General features: G+C 33.3%; 1 protein-coding gene across 1 annotated transcript; it reads left to right on the top strand.

Annotated features, from left to right (window-relative positions):
* Nucleotides 1-5,278: 5,278 nt before the first annotated feature.
* LOC133790290 (callose synthase 3) lies at nucleotides 5,279-19,478 on the top strand. Its single transcript, XM_062227889.1, has 43 exons — nucleotides 5,279-5,508; nucleotides 5,589-5,807; nucleotides 6,356-6,456; nucleotides 6,565-6,689; nucleotides 6,768-6,861; nucleotides 7,018-7,128; nucleotides 7,266-7,382; nucleotides 7,508-7,600; nucleotides 8,089-8,180; nucleotides 8,400-8,526; nucleotides 8,841-8,978; nucleotides 9,063-9,139; nucleotides 9,217-9,310; nucleotides 9,767-9,892; nucleotides 9,973-10,090; nucleotides 10,655-10,989; nucleotides 11,074-11,126; nucleotides 11,220-11,280; nucleotides 11,682-11,763; nucleotides 11,875-11,924; nucleotides 12,010-12,096; nucleotides 12,337-12,471; nucleotides 12,567-12,661; nucleotides 12,772-12,856; nucleotides 12,941-13,101; nucleotides 13,248-13,371; nucleotides 13,476-13,576; nucleotides 13,665-13,797; nucleotides 13,880-14,031; nucleotides 14,783-14,892; nucleotides 14,997-15,122; nucleotides 15,255-15,323; nucleotides 15,459-15,648; nucleotides 15,723-15,885; nucleotides 16,003-16,122; nucleotides 16,202-16,320; nucleotides 16,402-16,485; nucleotides 16,782-16,894; nucleotides 17,024-17,253; nucleotides 17,353-18,147; nucleotides 18,494-18,544; nucleotides 18,663-18,848; nucleotides 18,951-19,478. The coding sequence occupies exons 2-43, from the start codon at nucleotides 5,618-5,620 to the stop codon at nucleotides 19,197-19,199; spliced, it is 5,862 nt and encodes a 1,953-aa protein (XP_062083873.1). The 5' UTR covers nucleotides 5,279-5,508; nucleotides 5,589-5,617; the 3' UTR covers nucleotides 19,200-19,478.
* The last annotated feature ends 228 nt before the right edge of the window (nucleotides 19,479-19,706 follow it).

Below are 19,706 nucleotides of genomic sequence, written 5' to 3'. Positions count from 1 at the left end.
TGTTTTTGAATTTTAGATTGGATGATGAAGTTTAATATTATGAACTAAATTCGTATTTAGAGTATTTTAATGTAGTCACTGGATATTCTATTCGTCTTTAATGCAATTTCTATGAATCTTTGAATTTATGGTTATCTATTGTTCTTATGTTTAATGCTTGTAATTGATTGGCCATCTGTTGCATGATTATTGGTTTTAATTCAATATCTGAAAAGTGAGAATTGGAATAGCTTTAGACAATAGACATAGATTTCAATTTAGAACGAAAGTATCAAATTGGTTTGTGTAGCAATTAGGTTTTTGTTCTTAATGCGGTTTATGTGTAGAATTTATCACAGACATGTAGAAAATTCACAGGTAAATTGAATATTTTATATCTTGAGAGAGAATAGAATTGTCATTAGTAAACTTGCTAAAACCATAGATCAAAGAAACATATTAGTTGTATTATTGATTGAATAAAATTGAAGGTTGATGAAATTAGAATACTCTAATCTTTCGCTTATATTAAATTTCGTTAATTAAATTGTGCTTTCTTAGTTTATTATTCATTGTTAATTGTCATTAAAATTTCGTTAGTCAAATAGAAATAAAAGTTTGCTATTGGTAATTATTAGATCAATTCCCTGACGGAACGATAATATATTTCCACTATTATTACTTGTTTATTCGATTGCGTATACTTGCGCAGTAGTAAAAAATTAGCAACAGAGCAACTAAAGGTCGTGAATTCACAGTTGAGGTAAGGAATCGTACCCTGTTTTAAGTGAAATTCTATTATGGTTTAAGTTTTGGTTGAGTTTAAACTCAAGAGTGGGATTGAATTGTTTACTGGCATGTTTGTGTAATATATAGTTATTTTTTGTTAAACGATCTGTAAACAAAGTTGCTCATCACTTAAGGAGAGAGTCTTGGTTCTATGCCGATCATATTATTAGAGAGGAAGCAGTTTCTTTTTCTCTATCCTCTTTGTTGATGGATGATATTTATGATTAATTAAGTAAACTTCTTTAACTCATTAATTATTGTTGGGAGTTCAAATAAAGTCCCACATGAATAATAAGTTTAGAAAAAATATAGTCAATAAGTATAGATACAATGCTATTAGTATGAGAGCTTTTGGTTCTGAATATATATATATTTTAAATATCAAAACAATTTAAATCAAATAAATCATTAAAATGAGGGGTAATATGTGTATATTAAAAATTTAAACATACGGAGGGTATTGAACTATGTTGTTTTTACAAAGAGATAGTACCGATTGATAATTATCAGAAACAAAAGGTACTAAATTTGTATTTTAATAAAACACAAAGTACCAAATGAGCATTCATCATTTATTTATTTCATCCAATGATGCATCCTATTTAGTGATAATATGTTTTAATTACACTAATTTATTTATTTATAAATCCATTATGAAGCTTTAAGAGCATCTATAGTTGAATGCAAAATTAGTGATGCATTGTTAAAATATAGCTCACTTTACAAAAAATCTGCTCAATAGTATGCCAAAAGTCGTGCCAAATTTGACGCATGCTAAAGTTGGGCTAAATTTGACACACAATATAACATGATGCATATTTTGCACCACCATAAATGCTACATTTTTTATTTACTTTTATGTCATTTATATTATTTTTTTCTATTTGCATTAAATACTATACTTTTTACCATATTATTTTACTATCATTTTATATTTTCAATAATAAAATATAAAGAAAAATGATTATCTTTTATATATTTTCAGTAAGTATCAAATTAACATTAAAGAAATATTAAATTTTACTATATTTTTTTATAATTGTGCATTAGAATATAATGCTAAAAATTATATTAAATATATAATATATTAATTTTTTGTGTCAAATATAAGACATTATATACATCTTTCGGTTGGAGATGCTCTAATTTACATAACTATCAGCTTCATACCAAAATTGGTGACACTTAGAGCACTTTTATTTTTGTTGTTGTTGAATTTTGCTATTTATTTATTTTTAATTTCCTATATTTGTTGGGTACTTAGTTTTTCAACAGATCTTGTTAAACAAATACGATGTTTTGACATTATAACTGTAGCTTTCAAGATATATATTTTTTTAAAAAGGCTTATTTTTTATTTAGTTCATGGGATTTTAAACTTTTAATATAGTGTATGCAAGATGGGACAGTTCAACCTTTCACATAAATTTGTTTGAAATTTCCTTATTTTTTCATTTAAACCTTCAAATTTCATTAATTCTTAAAATTAATGCCTCTCTTTTTTTTATTTTTTTAACCAATGCCTGTTACAACCGTAAACCTGACATTAATTAATTATTACAAATAGAGACAGAATTCCTTGCCAAAAGAATAATCATTAAAACATCACTTTAAAGTGTCAGTATATTGAATGTAATTTATTTTTTAAAATTTAACTCTTTAACTATATAATAGACAAAAAAAAAAAAAAACTAATAAATACTCACATTATTTCTGCAAATCATAAAGCTTTATTTAAACTCACATTTTAGCAAGGAAAGTTTTATTAGAGAAAATAATAAAAAAATGATTTTTTTCTTCTTTTTTATGAATATGCTTATAATTATTTAAATCTTATAAAATTACATTAAATTTAATTATTTTTTTTAAAACAATTTTTTTTTGTTGGAATCCAAACAAATTTATTTATAGAATTCATTTATGTCTTTCTTTCCTAAAATCTAATTTCAAATAAGATATCATACTTAGCTATAAGAAAAAGATATTTGGTATGGGGTAAAGTAAATATTTGAATGAGAATCTAAAATACTTATTATGTTTGGTTCAAATTTTTAGAAGATAAAGTTAACAATTTTCATGGGCCCCACATGTATTTTAAAAGTAAAGTAAATTATTTTATACACTTAACTTTAATAATAACTCCATCTTACGCCTTTCTATATTTTTCAAAATTATTCAACTACTCAAAACAAACACCCCTAAAAATAATCATAAAAACATCATGATAAAATGGACATGAGAGATGGAAGGATTACAATCCCTCTCAATCTACTATTTATTAACAAATTTATACTCCTCACTCTCATTTATTTAAAATTACAAATAAACTTTCTTTTTTCTTTGTCAGAAAATTACAAATAAACTTTCTAAACAATTATTAAAAAGTAATTTTGAGACAATACAATAATTTCATATATAAATAGTAATTTATTATTTCACTTCTCTATCATTACCAAACAATTTACAAGTCTTTTTTGTTTGTTGAGAGAATAAAAATTACACTTTTTAACATTGCATAAAGGAAATTTACATTTTTGGTACTTTTTGTTTTTACAAATTATCATTCTAGTACTCTCTGTTTTCAATAATGCTCATATGATACTCTGTATTTTGAAAATATAGAAATTTTGTATCCTAATTGATAAAATTTTGTCAATGACCAAACTGTCAGCAATTATATATAATTTGTAGCTTGTATATTTGAGAGTAATTTGATTAAATTAGTAAAATTTTATTAATTAAATTTGAGTTAGGGTACCAAATATATACAATTTTAAAATACAGAGTATCAAATATGTACGATTTCAAAATACAAGGTATCAAATAAACATTATTTGTAAACACAGTGTATCAAAATGATACTTTGTAAAAACACAATGTATCAAATATTTACCTACCCTTGTATAAAAGAAAAAAAAAAAATTCCCACATTATTTTCTGCAAACCATAAGGGATAGCAGCTGGAAAGCATGTAACAAAATTTATTTATTTATTTCATTTAATAATAATAGGTACAATTATTATAATTATTCATTATTATATTATATTGAGCAAAATGGCAAGCATGTAGGGAAGGTCTCACTTTCGAGGTAAAGGGTCCGATTCATGTTACATGGTATTCCCATTACTATAATCGGTGGTTTCGCTTTGCTTTGTTTTTTTTTTTGGCTGAATAAGTCTTTGCTTTGTTAAGTTATGCCAAACCAAATCAGGAATGAAAATAAATAAATATTTATTTTATTATTTTATTTGGTTATATTTTAGAAAATTATAATGTTAGGAAAATAGTGGACCATTTTAATAGAATGATTATTTTATTTAAAAGTAAAAAAAAATTATTTCAATATAAAATTAAAAATATTAATAATTTTTTAATGGAAAAATATTAATTTGGCCTTTTTGTTTTTCCCAAATACGTGATCACCATTAGTGTTTTGTTAAATGATAATTTAGACAATGTGTTTTACAAAATAATATTTTATACCAAATTTTGATAAAAAAAGTTTCAAATATAATATTTTATTTTCAGCTCATCGAACATTTTTTCAATTTTTCCAAACCCATCGTATTACTAATAACACGATAAATAATCTTATAATTAAATTTTTTTAATCAAAATTAAATATAAATACTATTTTGATCTATTTTGTAAAATACATTAACACAACCAAAATAATATTTTCTCTTTTTTAATTCATATTAATTTTTATTTTTTTTCCATTCCAATATATTTTTTTTCATCTCATTCTTATTTTTTCGTTCTGATGAAGCTTAGTCTAGGCTCTATTACTCATCATCATCACCACGTTCCTTGCATCAGTCCAAAAATCCTACACATTTGTGGGTCCCACACACCAAAATTAAATGCTTATTTTATGACAAAACAAACCGACAACCATCTCCTATCCTCTATTTTCCCCAGGATAATTAATCCTGTTTGTTTGAAATTACTTTATTACCCATTTCGTTTCGTTTTACTTACTCTCGTCTCATTAACTTTGGATGTCAAATCGGAATATCGGCGGATTGTCTATTTACTATTATAGCCTCGTTCGGATTCCAGTTGCGGTGGGTGAGCGGGCAGTTTGGTGTGATGTCTTGGTTGGAGGGGTAAAAGAGTCTTTTCGTGAACCGAAAACGGACTGCTTTTAATCCGGTTTCATAGCTTTGGATCTCTTCGAATCTCTACTTTTTTGAAATTTGAATCTCTTTCCCAATCCACCCTTGGCTTTTCCTTTTCTTACGATATCGACACTGTCAGTCGTTAAAAGCGGGAAAGTAATGATTTTACAATAATACCCCCGCACTTCGTTTTTTACCAGAAAGCAAACACTTAACGTAAGGGTAAAAACGTCATTTACTACAACACACCCATGAAAGCTCACTGTCAATGGCACAACGGTGAATATTCCTAACGTCGAGGCTAATTATTGAAGCAGAGCTCAAGAATATGAGGCCACTAGTGAACTCTTTTCATCGAGTCTTTTTGGGCAAAATAGGCTGCCACGCCACTTAGGTAGCGCCAAAGCGATATTAGTAAAATCTTTCTCATAGCTCTTCCTTTGCACCTAAGTAGCTTAAAGTTTCAGCTGTACTAAGTACTGCTCTCTCTCTATCTGAATCTCTTTCTCTCTCCTAGGGTTTCTGGTCAGTGAAGAGGATTAAGCTCTCTTCTTCTTCGGCATTGTATGGTTTCGGTTGCAGCTAATCAAGTTTTCAAGTTCGCTCATACTTCTCAAGGTTATATCGCTGTGATTCTTCTTGCTATTTTTGTCTTTTCCAGCTTCTGAACTTTGTTTTGTTGGTGCTGAAATGTTTAGGGAAGCTTTTGATTGGAGTTTGAGCGTAAATGGCGTCTAGAGGGAGGTCCGATCAGCCTCCGCAGCCGCAGCGGCGGATCCAGCGGACACAGACGGCCGGTAACCTTGGAGAGTCTATATTTGACAGTGAGGTTGTGCCGTCTTCGCTCGTTGAGATTGCTCCGATTCTCCGTGTTGCCAATGAGGTTGAGTCGAGCAATCCTAGGGTCGCTTATCTCTGTAAGTTTATGCTGTTATAGTGATATAGTTTGCTTCAAATGTATCGTTTTTGTTTAGATAAAGTAAGTGCTAGTGTAGCCACGATTATGTTTGTGTTGTATCTGGTGCGGTTTCATATATATAATATTGAATTATGATCTTGTTTCTACTTTTGTCTACATCTGCTGACAATGGTTTTAGCTCAAATGTCAAGTGTATATAGCAAGAAACTATGGTACATTTCTGAAAACGTAGTGTTAGTAATTCTTTTTTGGCCATGTACACTACCGACCATCTTGGCAAATGGTCTGTGATGGAAATGGAGTCAATGGTCTATTAATAATGAGTCTAGGCATAGTTTGTCAATGCATCTTATTCCACCTCTGTACTTCATTTTGCTTAAGGTCTTTAAATATCTCCTTTCAGCATGCTTTATTCTTTTCATCCTTGTTTCTATTATAGGCTGGTCTTTCATTTGTAATGTCTAATGTCTTGTGAGAATTGTCTTCCCTTTATGTGTATGCATTTCATTCTCATTGGTGTGAAACTTTGTTCACATTCTGTTGTAGGTCGGTTTTATGCCTTTGAGAAAGCTCATAGATTGGATCCCACATCAAGTGGGCGTGGTGTTCGACAATTTAAAACTGCTCTCCTTCAACGTCTCGAAAGGGTAATTTTTTTGAGTTTTGATGGCTGTTTTAAACCAGATTTATTTGTGTTCGTAGGTTTTCTTGCTTGTTGTCTTTGTATCCTTAGCTATTTTGACTCTGATTTTCAGGAGAATGATCCAACATTAATGGGAAGGGTTAAAAAAAGTGATGCACGTGAAATGCAAAGTTTTTATCAGCACTACTACAAGAAATATATCCAAGCTTTGCAAAATGCTGCAGAAAAAGCTGACCGGTGGGTTATATTTTACGTCTGGGACGATTGCTTCGGTTTTTGCATTACTTGACGATCGATCTTTTGCTGTTTTTATAGTGCACAGCTTACCAAGGCATATCAGACTGCTAATGTTCTCTTTGAAGTCTTAAAGGCAGTTAATATGACGCAATCCATGGAAGTTGATCGAGAGGTTATAAACACTTACCTGCGATCCTTAAAGCTGTCATAGTTTCTTGTCTCACTCTTTGTTGAAAGTTATCTCTGATTTTGTTTTTCATGAGCTTCAGTTTGGCTCTTTAATTCATTTAGATGTTAATGATTAATTTCTGACGGTTGATAAATCCAGATTCTGGAAGCACAAGATAAAGTTGCAGAGAAGACTCAGATTCTAGTCCCCTATAATATTCTTCCTCTAGATCCTGACAGTGCAAATCAGGCAATTATGAGATATCCTGAGGTATGTTTGTAACATTCAGGCTTTACAGTTGCTTTGCCCGCAACATTCTTATTTTAGATTCCAGAGGTACTTGTAGCATTCAGGCTTTACAAATGCATTGCCTCTATGGTTTATTTTAATTTGTATGTAATTTACAGATTCAAGCTGCTGTTGTTGCCCTCCGTAACACCAGGGGTCTTCCTTGGCCCAAGGACTATAACAAGAGAAAAGATGAAGACATTCTCGACTGGCTTCAGTCCATGTTTGGGTTTCAGGTTGTGTGTTTTGAAAAACTTAAAACGTTCTTTTACGCTGCATTATAGTTTTGCATAGCGAGACCATAGTCCATCGCACATTGATGCTCAATTGACATTCTCTGGCTGTTTTAATCAATTTGCAGAAGGATAGTGTGGCAAATCAAAGAGAGCACCTGATTTTATTACTTGCTAATGTCCACATTCGGCAATTTCCGAAGCCTGATCAACAACCCAAGGTTTGTGTAAATTAGTGCATATAATTGCTTAGTGAACTTTCCCTGGTTTTATGAAAATAATAGTGAATAAAAAGTGTTAGTAAATTATTTTGTTTACTTTTCATATTTTATAGACAAGTTTACAGTGGTATGCTTACCCTCTGTGATACCGCTGTCATAATATATGTGTTGCTACTAGCCTTTTACTGGCCATGTTCAATCTACTGCTTCCTGTTATGAGTATGTGGCACATCTAGACTACTTGTGTTCCTCACATGGATAATGACTAAAGGAGGATAATAGGTGGTCACACATGGGAAACTGAAGTTTTCTGTCTCCTATTTGCGGATTCTATCACCAAGTTGTCAAACTCTAGAGCCTATTTTGCATAGAAGTTCTGGATTTTAGTGTTATCTAGAAAGTTGTAGAAGAAAGAGCATAAAGGTTGTCAATAGTTTATATATATATTTTTTTATAGTTTCTGATAATGCGTGCATTTATTTTGTTAGTTGGATGATTGTGCACTGACAGAAGTGATGAAGAAGCTTTTTAAAAACTACAAAAAATGGTGCAAGTACTTGGGTCGTAAAAGTAGCCTTTGGTGAGTGTTTTTTGTATTGAGCTATTTTTCATAGATTTTTTGATTGACTATGTATTTTGTTCATCAAGGATGCCTCAAATTTGTATTTTTTGTAATCTAGTTAATGAGATTACAGGTATTTATGATATTTTTATAGTTGAGCTGTGCTTTTGTTAAGTTTGTGTGCTAGTTGATTTCTTCTTTATTTTTAATTCTTCTAACTTTGTGGATTTGCTGCAGGTTGCCAACCATACAGCAAGAAGTTCAACAGCGCAAACTTCTATACATGGGCTTGTATCTTTTAATATGGGGGGAGGCAGCAAATTTAAGATTTATGCCTGAATGCCTTTGTTATATATATCATCATGTATGTCTCTTTAGATATATATTAATTATAAATATATCAACAGCTCTAGTGATAGTGCTTTAGAAGCTGAACTGAAACATGTAGTTTTGTTCTAAAGTAGAGCGATTAACATTCAATTTTTTCCCTTTACTTTGGAAGAACGTAAATTCTTTGAGTTGAATGTAGAATTACACAACTACCCTCTAAATTGACAGTTTTTAAAATAAATAGAAACTCAATGCTGTATCTCTATGAATCGGTGCTAAATTTTAAAGATTTCTTTCTATCAAACGCATAATGGATGGTATCTTATTTTGTTCTGTTTCGGTTCTTAGATGGCCTTTGAATTGTATGGTATGCTAGCCGGGAATGTCAGTCCCATGACAGGTGAGAATGTGAAGCCAGCCTATGGAGGTGAAGATGAGGCTTTCTTGAGGAAAGTTGTTACTCCCATATATGAAGTGATTGCAGAGGTAGTTTATGAATTTTCTTTTATATATTTTTTTCTAGGTTAGATGTTTGAATGGACGGTCACTTTATAATTTTTTGCTTGACAGGAAGCTGAAAGGAGTAAACGAGGAAGATCAAAGCATTCGCAATGGAGGAACTATGATGATTTAAATGAATACTTTTGGTAGTGCATTTAGTCTGATTATAATTTTCCTCATTAGATATGAGTCCAATTAATTAATTCATGGCAATGCATTACAGGTCAGTTGATTGCTTCCGGTTAGGTTGGCCAATGCGGGCAGATGCTGATTTCTTTTGTATGCCTCTTGAGCAACGTCGTCCCAACAGAAATGGGGTAAGCACTCAGTTTAGTTTTGCATTAATATTTGTACTCTTGAGTGAGTATTTGTTTGTCCTCTTGAACAATGTCGTCCCAAAGTTAATATTTGTTTTGCTCAGGTCCTCGAGGATCAGTTACTGTCTAGTTCTGTTTTTTTTTTCTTCCAGATTTTATCATATTACTTCAACATTTTCTCCCTCCCCTTCTTGCATTTGATGGGAAGTTCTCATGAACTTGTTATAATTTTAGATGTAGTGAGAATTTTGTTATTTTATGAAATCTGCAGTTCATAATGCAAACATGCCTACGGTTTTCCAAATGATTGGAAAAGAATTCTCTTTCCATTTGTTTTAGTTCCATGTTTCCCTGTTCAATGAGTTGGGCACATTGTTTTGTCAAGTCAGTCCTGTTCAATTAGAATGGTGTTTTTTCATTAATTAGAGCCATATTTTTTTGGTGGATGGTGCACAGGATAGCAGCAGGCCAATTAGCAGCGATCGATGGGTTGGAAAAGTTAATTTTGTTGAGATACGGTCATTTTGGCATGTTTTCAGAAGCTTTGATCGTATGTGGAGTTTTTTTATTCTATGCTTGCAGGTATTAACTTGGTTTTCGTCATGTTTCTTTCTTATCTTTAATTTTGTGACATGATGCTAAAAATGGGTATTTTCTACAAGGCTATGATTATTATTGCATGGAATGGTACTGGACAACCTGGTGCAATCTTTAGTGGTGATGTTTTCAAGAAAGTGTTAAGTGTCTTTATAACTGCTGCAATAATGAAGCTTGGGCAAGGCAAGTAAAGTATGGTGTCTTGTGTGCATGTGTTCAGTGTTGTTTTTTTTTCTTTACCTATTTATGGCATATGTTTAATGACATGCCTAATTTCTATTTACGTCTTCTGCACAATACAATAGATTTGTATGAGAAATGGAATCTTAAGACGGTGCTTAAGAGTTTGCTGAACTTAAGATTTCTTTGAATTTCATCATTTCGATTGGGGACACTCCATTGAGCATTATGGAAATACAAGGAGAATAACGAAATATTAAAATCCATTACAAACACATCCTTTGTTCAAAGGATTCAAAGAACTAAATATCTTTAGAATATTAGAAATGGTTAGAAGCCAAAATTTCACTGTACTCCACCCAACTACCTGGTATCGTACAAAAAAGAGTGGGTAGAAGGTCAAATTATGTAGTACCATCCTATCTTTGTTCTAATTTTTCAACTGTGAGTCTCTTGAAACCAGAAGAACATTATTCTTGTTAGTACTTTTCATGGCATTGCTGCATGGAAAGTTGATGTTCGATTTTAACTTGTCCATTGTGTAATTAGTTGTATTGACTTGTGCAGCTTTTCTTGATGTGATACTTAGTTGGAAAGCACAACGGAGTATGTCATTTCATGTCAAGTTACGGTATATATTGAAGGTTGTTTCAGCTGCTGCTTGGGTGATAGTTCTACCGGTTACTTATGCTTATACTTGGGAAAACCCTCCTGGATTTGCTCAAACCATCAAAAGTTGGTTTGGAAACAATTCAAATTCGCCTTCTTTGTTTATTTTGGCTGTTGTTATCTACTTGTCTCCAAATATGCTGGCTGGAGTATTGTTTCTATTTCCTTTCATTCGTCGTTTCCTTGAGAGATCAAATTATAGAATTGTGATGCTAATGATGTGGTGGTCTCAGGTAAGCAAAATTATGCTATTTATTTTCACATCTTTCAGATTTTTGAGATCGCCACTTACATGTTGAATTTCTGTTCAATTGTAGCCTCGCCTCTATGTTGGCAGGGGAATGCATGAGAGTACATTTTCTCTTTTCAAGTACGAATTAATGTTCTGATTACTGGAATTGGTTTATTAATATGACCCCTATGCTCAATATGATATCTGGTAAATCTGTTTTAAAATTTTCAGGTATACTATGTTTTGGGTTCTCCTTATAATCACAAAGCTGGCATTCAGTTACTATATAGAGGTTTCTTTCTATACTCTATTCACCTTCAAAGTCTTGTTTCTTTGTTCTACTAGTTTAAGTAAACAAGTTGAAATTTTTTTTTTTTGAGTTGCCTTGGTTCATCTGATCTTTTATTTTTAAACAAAGCCTTAAATTTGTATTAACAATAGAAGATTAATCAAGGAAAAGTGATTGCAAGACACCCACTAAACAGGAACCAACATTAACAACAGAAGCCAACAAATTACACAAAAGTACAAATTTTTTTGCCAATCTCTGATAAAATCAGAGAGACTCCTTTAACATTATATAACCATACGGCTACAGAATTGTTAACATTATATAACCATATGCCTTTGTCTTGAACATCTGATTAGTGCCATGCTGATTTACAAATATACACATATTTGTTTTGGATGCAGATAAAGCCTCTAGTAGGTCCGACAAAAGCTATCATGGAAGTACATATATCTACTTTTCAGTGGCATGAGTTCTTTCCCCGTGGTAATGGGTTTACTGTATTCATATATATGTGTAGTTGTATTTGAATGCAGTTTCTATACTTTAGCTTCTTTGATCAAGTTGATATATTGATTTGATGTTACTATTGTGCAGCAAAAAATAATATTGGTGTTGTTATTGCACTTTGGGCTCCAATTATTCTTGTATGGTTTCTGTTATCCCAATCTATATTTTTCTTGTCATATCAGCATGCATTAGTTAGTTTACTGACATAGCAAAATTTTGCAGGTCTATTTTATGGATACCCAGATTTGGTATGCAATATTCTCTACGTTATTTGGTGGTATTTATGGAGCATTCCGTCGTCTTGGAGAGGTTCATACATTCTTTCTTATGAATTTTGTTGTAGTTTTTTTCCCCATTTAATAGCTGTAATCTCTGCTTGGGGGTTTTTCTTCCTGCACCAAAAGATTACAAGATAATCTTTAATACTGCTAAATAAATGTTTTGGTTGCTAGATATGACCCCATTAAACTTGGTTCTTAAGCATCTCAATTTCAAGTAAATGCTTGTTATAAAGATTTCAAGTAAATGTTGCTTCAAATTTGGTTCCAGATTCGAACACTGGGAATGCTTAGATCTCGTTTTGAGTCCCTTCCTGGTGCTTTTAATGCCCGTTTGGTACCGGTAGAAAAGAATGAGCCAAAGAAGAAAGGGCTGAGGGCAACCCTCTCTCGCAAATTTGCTGAGGTTTACATGCTGGACCTCTCTTAGTCGAGAATTTTTAGGCTTGTATTTTTTTTTCTGGATAAAATAATGTCCTTTTTTGTTTGTTTACAATGAAGATCCCATCTAACAAAGAGAAGGGGGCAGCAAAGTTTGCTCAGCTGTGGAACAAAATCATAAGTAGCTTTAGAGAGGAAGACCTTATAAGCAACAGGTAATCCAGAATGAGTCTATCCTGCATGACATATACTATAGTGGCTCATTATGCAGTGGTAGTGTTATTCTTACTGTACACATGCCTAATTATTTTTTTATAATTATCAGGGAAATGGACCTTTTGCTGGTTCCGTACTGGGCTGACCGTGATCTGGATCTTATACAGTGGCCTCCATTTTTACTTGCCAGCAAGGTTTGTTTCAACTTACTTACCACAAGAAAATTTTGAAATCCTCAATTCCTCAAATCCATTTGTCATTGTTTATCTGCTCACTAGATCCCGATAGCATTAGACATGGCTAAGGACAGCAATGGAAAAGATAAAGATCTGAAAAAGAGAATTGAGGCCGACAGTTACATGTCTTGTGCTGTTTGTGAATGCTATGCTTCATTCAGAAACATTATTACGTTCCTGGTACAAGGGAAGCGTGAAAAAGAGTAAGTTTACTTATCATTTAAGAATTGTTACAGTCCTGATATTTCCTTTAGTCTGTCAATCGATTTCTTTTTTGTCGTGCTTATAAGGACCATCTTTTATTGAGATCATTCACATTGTTCAGTAATCTCTCTGATTGATTTTCCAGGGTTGTTGAGTATATATTCAAGGTGGTTGACAAACACATAGAAGATGGTGATCTACTTACTGAATTCAAGATGAGTTCCCTCCCTACACTTTATGGACACTTCGTTAAGCTTATTCAATTTTTGGTAAGATTTGAATTTCCTGTGTAAATATATCCATATTCTCACTTTCTCAGTCAATTTGATAATAACCATTTGGAGGGGTCATGACGTAAGCACTAATTTTGCAGTTGGAAAATAAGTCAGACGATAGCAATTCGGTCGTGCTTGTTTTCCAGGACATGTTGGAGACTGTGACCAGAGATATAATGATGGAGGATCAAATATCAAGGTGCTGCATTTTATTTTCTCTCCATAGCTGCACTTTATGCTATATCATTTTTTTTTTGGTAATGATTTTCTCATCTTTTGCTGAGTAGTTTGGTGGATTCAATTCATGGTGGAGCTGGCAATGAGGGGATGATTCCACTGGATCAACAGTATCAGTTATTTGCATCGGCTGGAGCTATTTATTTTCCTATCAATCCTCTGACGGAAGCATGGAAGGAAAAGGTGTGCATAAGTTAGATACAGTGTGATAAAGATTGTCTTTGAATAATTCCTAAGATTTCTGTTCTATGTATATTTTACACAGATAAAACGGTTGTATCTATTGCTTACCACAAAGGAATCTGCTATGGATGTGCCATCCAATTTGGAAGCAAGAAGAAGGATGTCTTTTTTCTCAAATTCATTGTTTATGGACATGCCTGATGCCCCAAAAGTTCGCAATATGCTTTCTTTCTCGTAAGTTCCCTGATGGATTTTACATTTCCCGTTTAGTGCAACCCAATGTACTTTGTATATATCTGCATAATTAAATGCCATATCCTTCTATAGCCACTTGTCATTTAAGATATTTTCTCCCAATTTTGAGATGTAGCTTTTTATCTTCTATGTGTTTTCTTTTTCTACATTTTCGAAAGAGAATTTGTTGTTTCTAGATTATTGTGCTTTGATCGTTATCTTGAAACTTGGGAAGCTGAAAAATAATTTTGTTTTGCTACGACAGTATTATTAATTTAACTCATTGTTATGTGCCTTCTGTATGATCTTTTTTGCATCATATTATCATTTTGTTCGGGTCAATCTTCAAGAAAGTATCATATTTTGCTACCCGGTATGATTCTTCCACCGTAGGAAATCTTAAAGGGAACTACTTTGATGCAACAGTTTCCCTTTCCAGCAAGAAAAGAGAAGCAACCTTAAGTTTGCTCTTTTCTTTTTCATTTTGCTTTCTTTTGTTATGATGTAGTCTTATTGCATATGCTCCAGTGATCATAGCAAATCTAAATGCTAACAGCTACAATGTAGTCGAACTTTGGACCTTATAGTGGATGTCTAAGTTCTTGTTAGACCACTTTTAGAGGCAGATGTGACCCGAAAGCACTCTAGATCGCAATATTACCGGCCATTGGCTGATTAGATGTTCTGTAACATCTAATCTCTTTTCTTTTGAAATACAATATCTTTCCTGATGAATTGACTTTGCTTGTAGGGTTTTGACTCCTTACTATACAGAGGAGGTTCTTTTCTCCTTGCGTGATTTGGAAGAGCCAAATGAAGATGGTGTCTCAATACTATTTTACTTGCAAAAGATCTTCCCAGGTTTTTCCTTCATTCACAATAAACTCTCATGCATTTTGTATTTTCTTTAGCTAACAAAAGAAAAGGATTTTGCTGTTACTTAATCAGTGGAATAATATGTTCAGATGAATGGGAAAACTTTCTTGAGCGAGTGGAATGCAGTAACGAGGAGCAACTAAAATCATCTGAAGAATTCGAAGAAAAACTTCGTCTTTGGGCTTCATACAGAGGCCAGACTTTGACTAGAACTGGTACATTCTACAAACATGTCCTCTTTTCTCTATGTGCATGTATATCCTATAAATTTTACTTGTGACATTATATTCCATTCCATGTTCATACTTTCTTTATAACATTCACTAAAGTTCATGTAATTCTGTCAGTGAGGGGTATGATGTACTACCGGAAAGCATTGGAGCTTCAGGCTTTTCTTGATATGGCCAGAGATGAGGGTATTTGTTCTGTCTTGCAATTTTAATATATATAATATTATATTTGCGTCTTTGTTAGTATTTCTATTCTTAATTCTGCTTAATCGAGTTTTCTAATAGATAGTTTGCTAAGAATGTTTCTTTCCTTTTCATTAGATTTAATGGAGGGCTATAAGGCTGTAGAGTTGAATTCAGAGGATCAACATAAAGGAGAACGATCTCTGTGGGCGCAATGTCAAGCAGTAGCTGATATGAAATTCACATATGTCGTATCTTGCCAACTCTATGGTATTCACAAGCGGTCTGGTGATGCTCGTGCACAAGACATTTTGAGGCTAATGACAACGTATGTTTTCAAGCTTAATTCTTAAACTTCTATCTGTCACAAAAGTTAATTTGGTAAGTGTTTCCGTGCTGCAGATATCCATCACTTCGCGTGGCATACATTGATGAGGTTGAGCAACCTAGCAAAGATAGATCAACTTCAAGAACAAACCCCAAACTTTATTATTCAACTCTGGTAAAAGCTGCTTTCCCAACAAAGTCCATTGATTCACATGAACCGGTTCAAAATCTTGACCAGGTGAGGGTCACTAGAATAGCAAACACATAAGAATGTTGCAATGCTTGATATTAATCATAGGCTCTATGAAATCATTTATAATATTTTTCACTCAGTTTAATTATTGTCTGCATACAGATTATATATAAAATAAGGCTTCCAGGACCTGCTATCTTGGGTGAGGGAAAGCCAGAAAACCAGAATCATGCCATTATTTTCACGCGTGGGGAAGGTTTGCAAACAATAGACATGAACCAGGTAAAACAATTTCTACTATTCTGAAAGGTCATTTGTAGCATATGATCAGTGCAGGTCTTTTAATGGGTCCAAACTGTAGGATAACTACATGGAAGAAGCCTTAAAAATGAGGAATTTGCTGCAAGAATTTCTTAAGAAGCATGATGGTGTGAGGTTTCCTTCAATTCTTGGACTTAGGGAACATATATTTACTGGCAGGTAGATTCATACATTTATGTTTGCTTTTAATATAGAAATTTACAAGGATCGTCATTCTAATTTTTCTGCTATCTGGTGTAGTGTTTCTTCTCTAGCTTGGTTCATGTCAAATCAGGAGACCAGTTTTGTTACTATTGGTCAGAGATTGTTGGCTAACCCACTGAAGTAAGTTAAGCTTTTTAAATGACTTGTAATTTAAGATCATAATTGTTGGTATTTTATTATTAGTTTCCGATATCATGTGGACATGGAGTTTGTTGTACCATTGCATGCAATTCTTTGATGTTTACGAGTGCTCCGATGTATTTGCAAAACAGTGTTATCTATTATTTTAAACTTTAATGTATACTTCACTTAAAAGTTTGTGAGTTTTCGTGGGTATTTTCTCTTCCTGCTTTTAGTAATTATTTTGTTGTTTTTGAAGCTATGTAAACACGTGTTCTTTGTTTCTGCTCATATAGGGTTCGCTTCCACTATGGTCATCCGGATGTGTTTGATAGGCTCTTTCACCTTACTAGAGGAGGTGTCAGTAAAGCGTCGAAGGTTATTAATCTGAGTGAAGACATATTTGCTGGTACAGGACATATTCAATGGAGAAAAAAATCCTAATGCTTTTTTTGTTTCGCTCTTTGTTTTATCTTATTTTAATAAAGAAAAAAAAATGTCAGTCTTAGTCTTCCTGATGATGTATATTATTTTGCAGGATTCAACTCTACGTTACGGGAGGGAAATGTAACTCATCATGAGTACATACAAGTAGGGAAGGGGAGAGATGTGGGTCTCAACCAGATTTCCATGTTTGAAGCAAAAGTTGCTAATGGAAATGGAGAGCAGACAGTCAGTCGGGATATATATCGACTTGGACATCGTTTCGATTTTTTCCGGATGTTGTCATGTTATTTCACCACAATTGGTTTCTACTTCAGTACTTTGGTATATATTACATAATTTACCCTATCTAGTTGAAGTTGAAATTTAACTAGAATTTAGTAGCTAACATTGCTGATCCAACGATGTGTCCTCCTTTTCCAGGTAACCGTGCTTACTGTGTATGTGTTTCTCTATGGTCGTCTCTATCTTGTTCTTAGTGGGCTTGAAGAGGGTTTAAGTACTCAACCAGGTGTACGAGATAACAAACCCCTTCAAGTTGCTCTTGCTTCACAATCATTTGTCCAAATTGGATTTTTGATGGCCTTACCTATGTTGATGGAAATTGGTCTGGAAAGAGGTTTCCGAACCGCACTAAGTGAGTTTGTACTGATGCAACTTCAGTTAGCCCCTGTGTTTTTCACATTCTCGCTTGGAACAAAAACCCACTATTATGGAAGGACTCTACTTCATGGAGGAGCAAAATATAGGTCTACAGGTCGAGGATTTGTCGTGTTCCATGCCAAGTTTGCCGACAACTATAGGCTCTACTCCCGTAGCCATTTTGTCAAGGGTCTAGAGCTCATGATTTTGTTGATTGTGTACCAGATATTTGGCCAGCCTTATAGAAGTGATGTTGCTTATGTTTTAATTACTATATCCATGTGGTTTATGGTTGGCACCTGGCTTTTCGCACCTTTCCTATTCAATCCTTCTGGCTTCGAGTGGCAAAAAATTGTTGATGATTGGACTGATTGGAACAAGTGGATAAGCAATAGAGGAGGTATTGGTGTTCCGCCTGAAAAAAGTTGGGAATCATGGTGGGAGGAGGAACAAGAGCATCTCCGTCATTCTGGTATCCGTGGTATAGTAGTTGAGATACTATTGGCTGTACGATTCTTTATTTATCAGTATGGGCTTGTATATCACTTGACCATTTCATCGAACAAAAGTTTCCTGGTAATTACTTCCCTCCTTCCTCTCCATCTTTTTTTATTTAGCTTAATAGCTATGCTGAGTAATCTGAGATGCCCTATTATTAAGTCATCTTTTTAATCTCCCTGTTTTTGTGGACTTCATTATTTCCATATATATTATATACTACCATGTTATTGTGTCCTGTCGTAGAACAATATTAGTGTCGTTCTTGGTTAGCACCGGATAACTATGCTGAGTAGTCTGATTACTGAAAAGCCATATTTTCTGTTATCTTTCACTGTATTTTTGTAAACTCCTATTAGTCCATCTCTATAACTAAATTAATTTATTAAATAAAACACTGACGTCATAACTCATTTATTGACAGGTTTATGGCATCTCGTGGCTGGTGATATTTGTAATATTGTTTGTAATGAAGGTGAGTACTTTTTTTCTTTCCATTTATATTATAGAGTTACTATGGTGAATTACTAAATTTGGTTTACCACATATTAATAAACTCTAGACTGATACTTTGTTTTTATTTTAATCTGAAGACGGTGTCTGTCGGGAGGCGAAAGTTCAGCGCAAATTTCCAACTCATGTTTCGGCTAATCAAGGGGTTAATATTCATGACATTTGTGGGCATTATTATCACCCTAATTGCCCTTCCTCACATGACAGTGCAAGATATTCTAGTGTGTATTCTTGCTTTCATGCCAACTGGCTGGGGGATGCTTTTGGTCAGTATTCTAGTGTGACTTTCTTTCTTCTATAAAAATTTTGGTTTGGTTTTTTCTAGATTAGAATTTTACTAATATAAAACATTCTTTGTGTTTTTCCAGATTGCACAAGCCCTGAAACCCGTGGTCCACAAAGCTGGGTTCTGGGGATCAGTCCGAACGCTGGCTCGAGGATTCGAGATCGTGATGGGTTTGCTTCTGTTCACTCCGGTTGCATTCTTGGCGTGGTTTCCATTTGTGTCGGAATTCCAAACTCGTATGCTCTTCAACCAAGCATTCAGTAGAGGTCTTCAGATTTCTCGTATTCTTGGTGGCCAAAGGAAAGATCGAGCCTCCCGAAACAAGGAGTAGTACTACTACTAGTATGTATGTATGTATACCTTGTTCATATTTGTAATTCTAATTTATGGATTTATGAGTTGTGGGCTGCAATTTTGTTTATTTCGTTAGGCTATCTAACTGAGCTCAAGCCCCACCCACCACCATTTTCCTCCCTTTTTATATATATATATATATATATATATGTTATATTTATATATATAAGACAATGGAAGGGACTTTTGTTCAGTTTTTAATTATTCCTTTGTGACCTTGTTTATATTCAGTGTAACCTTTTGGTTTTGGACCAAATTAGTGTAATGTAGTTTAGGGAAATTTTATTCATATTGATATATCCTTTTGACAAATTTGAGGTAAAATCCACCGAACTATTGAGTGTCTCACATACTTTACTAACAAAGTTACTAAATAACATAATAATGCTGTGGGACACTGTCCAACCGTACCTATTAATTAAAATTGACTCCCAATACGCTAAATATCATTCGAGACGTTACACCAAATTTGCTTTTTTAGCCA

This window comes from Humulus lupulus, chromosome 7, assembly GCF_963169125.1.
Source record: "Humulus lupulus chromosome 7, drHumLupu1.1, whole genome shotgun sequence".
NCBI lineage: Eukaryota > Viridiplantae > Streptophyta > Magnoliopsida > Rosales > Cannabaceae > Humulus > Humulus lupulus.
This window is presented reverse-complemented; position numbering and strand designations above follow the sequence as displayed.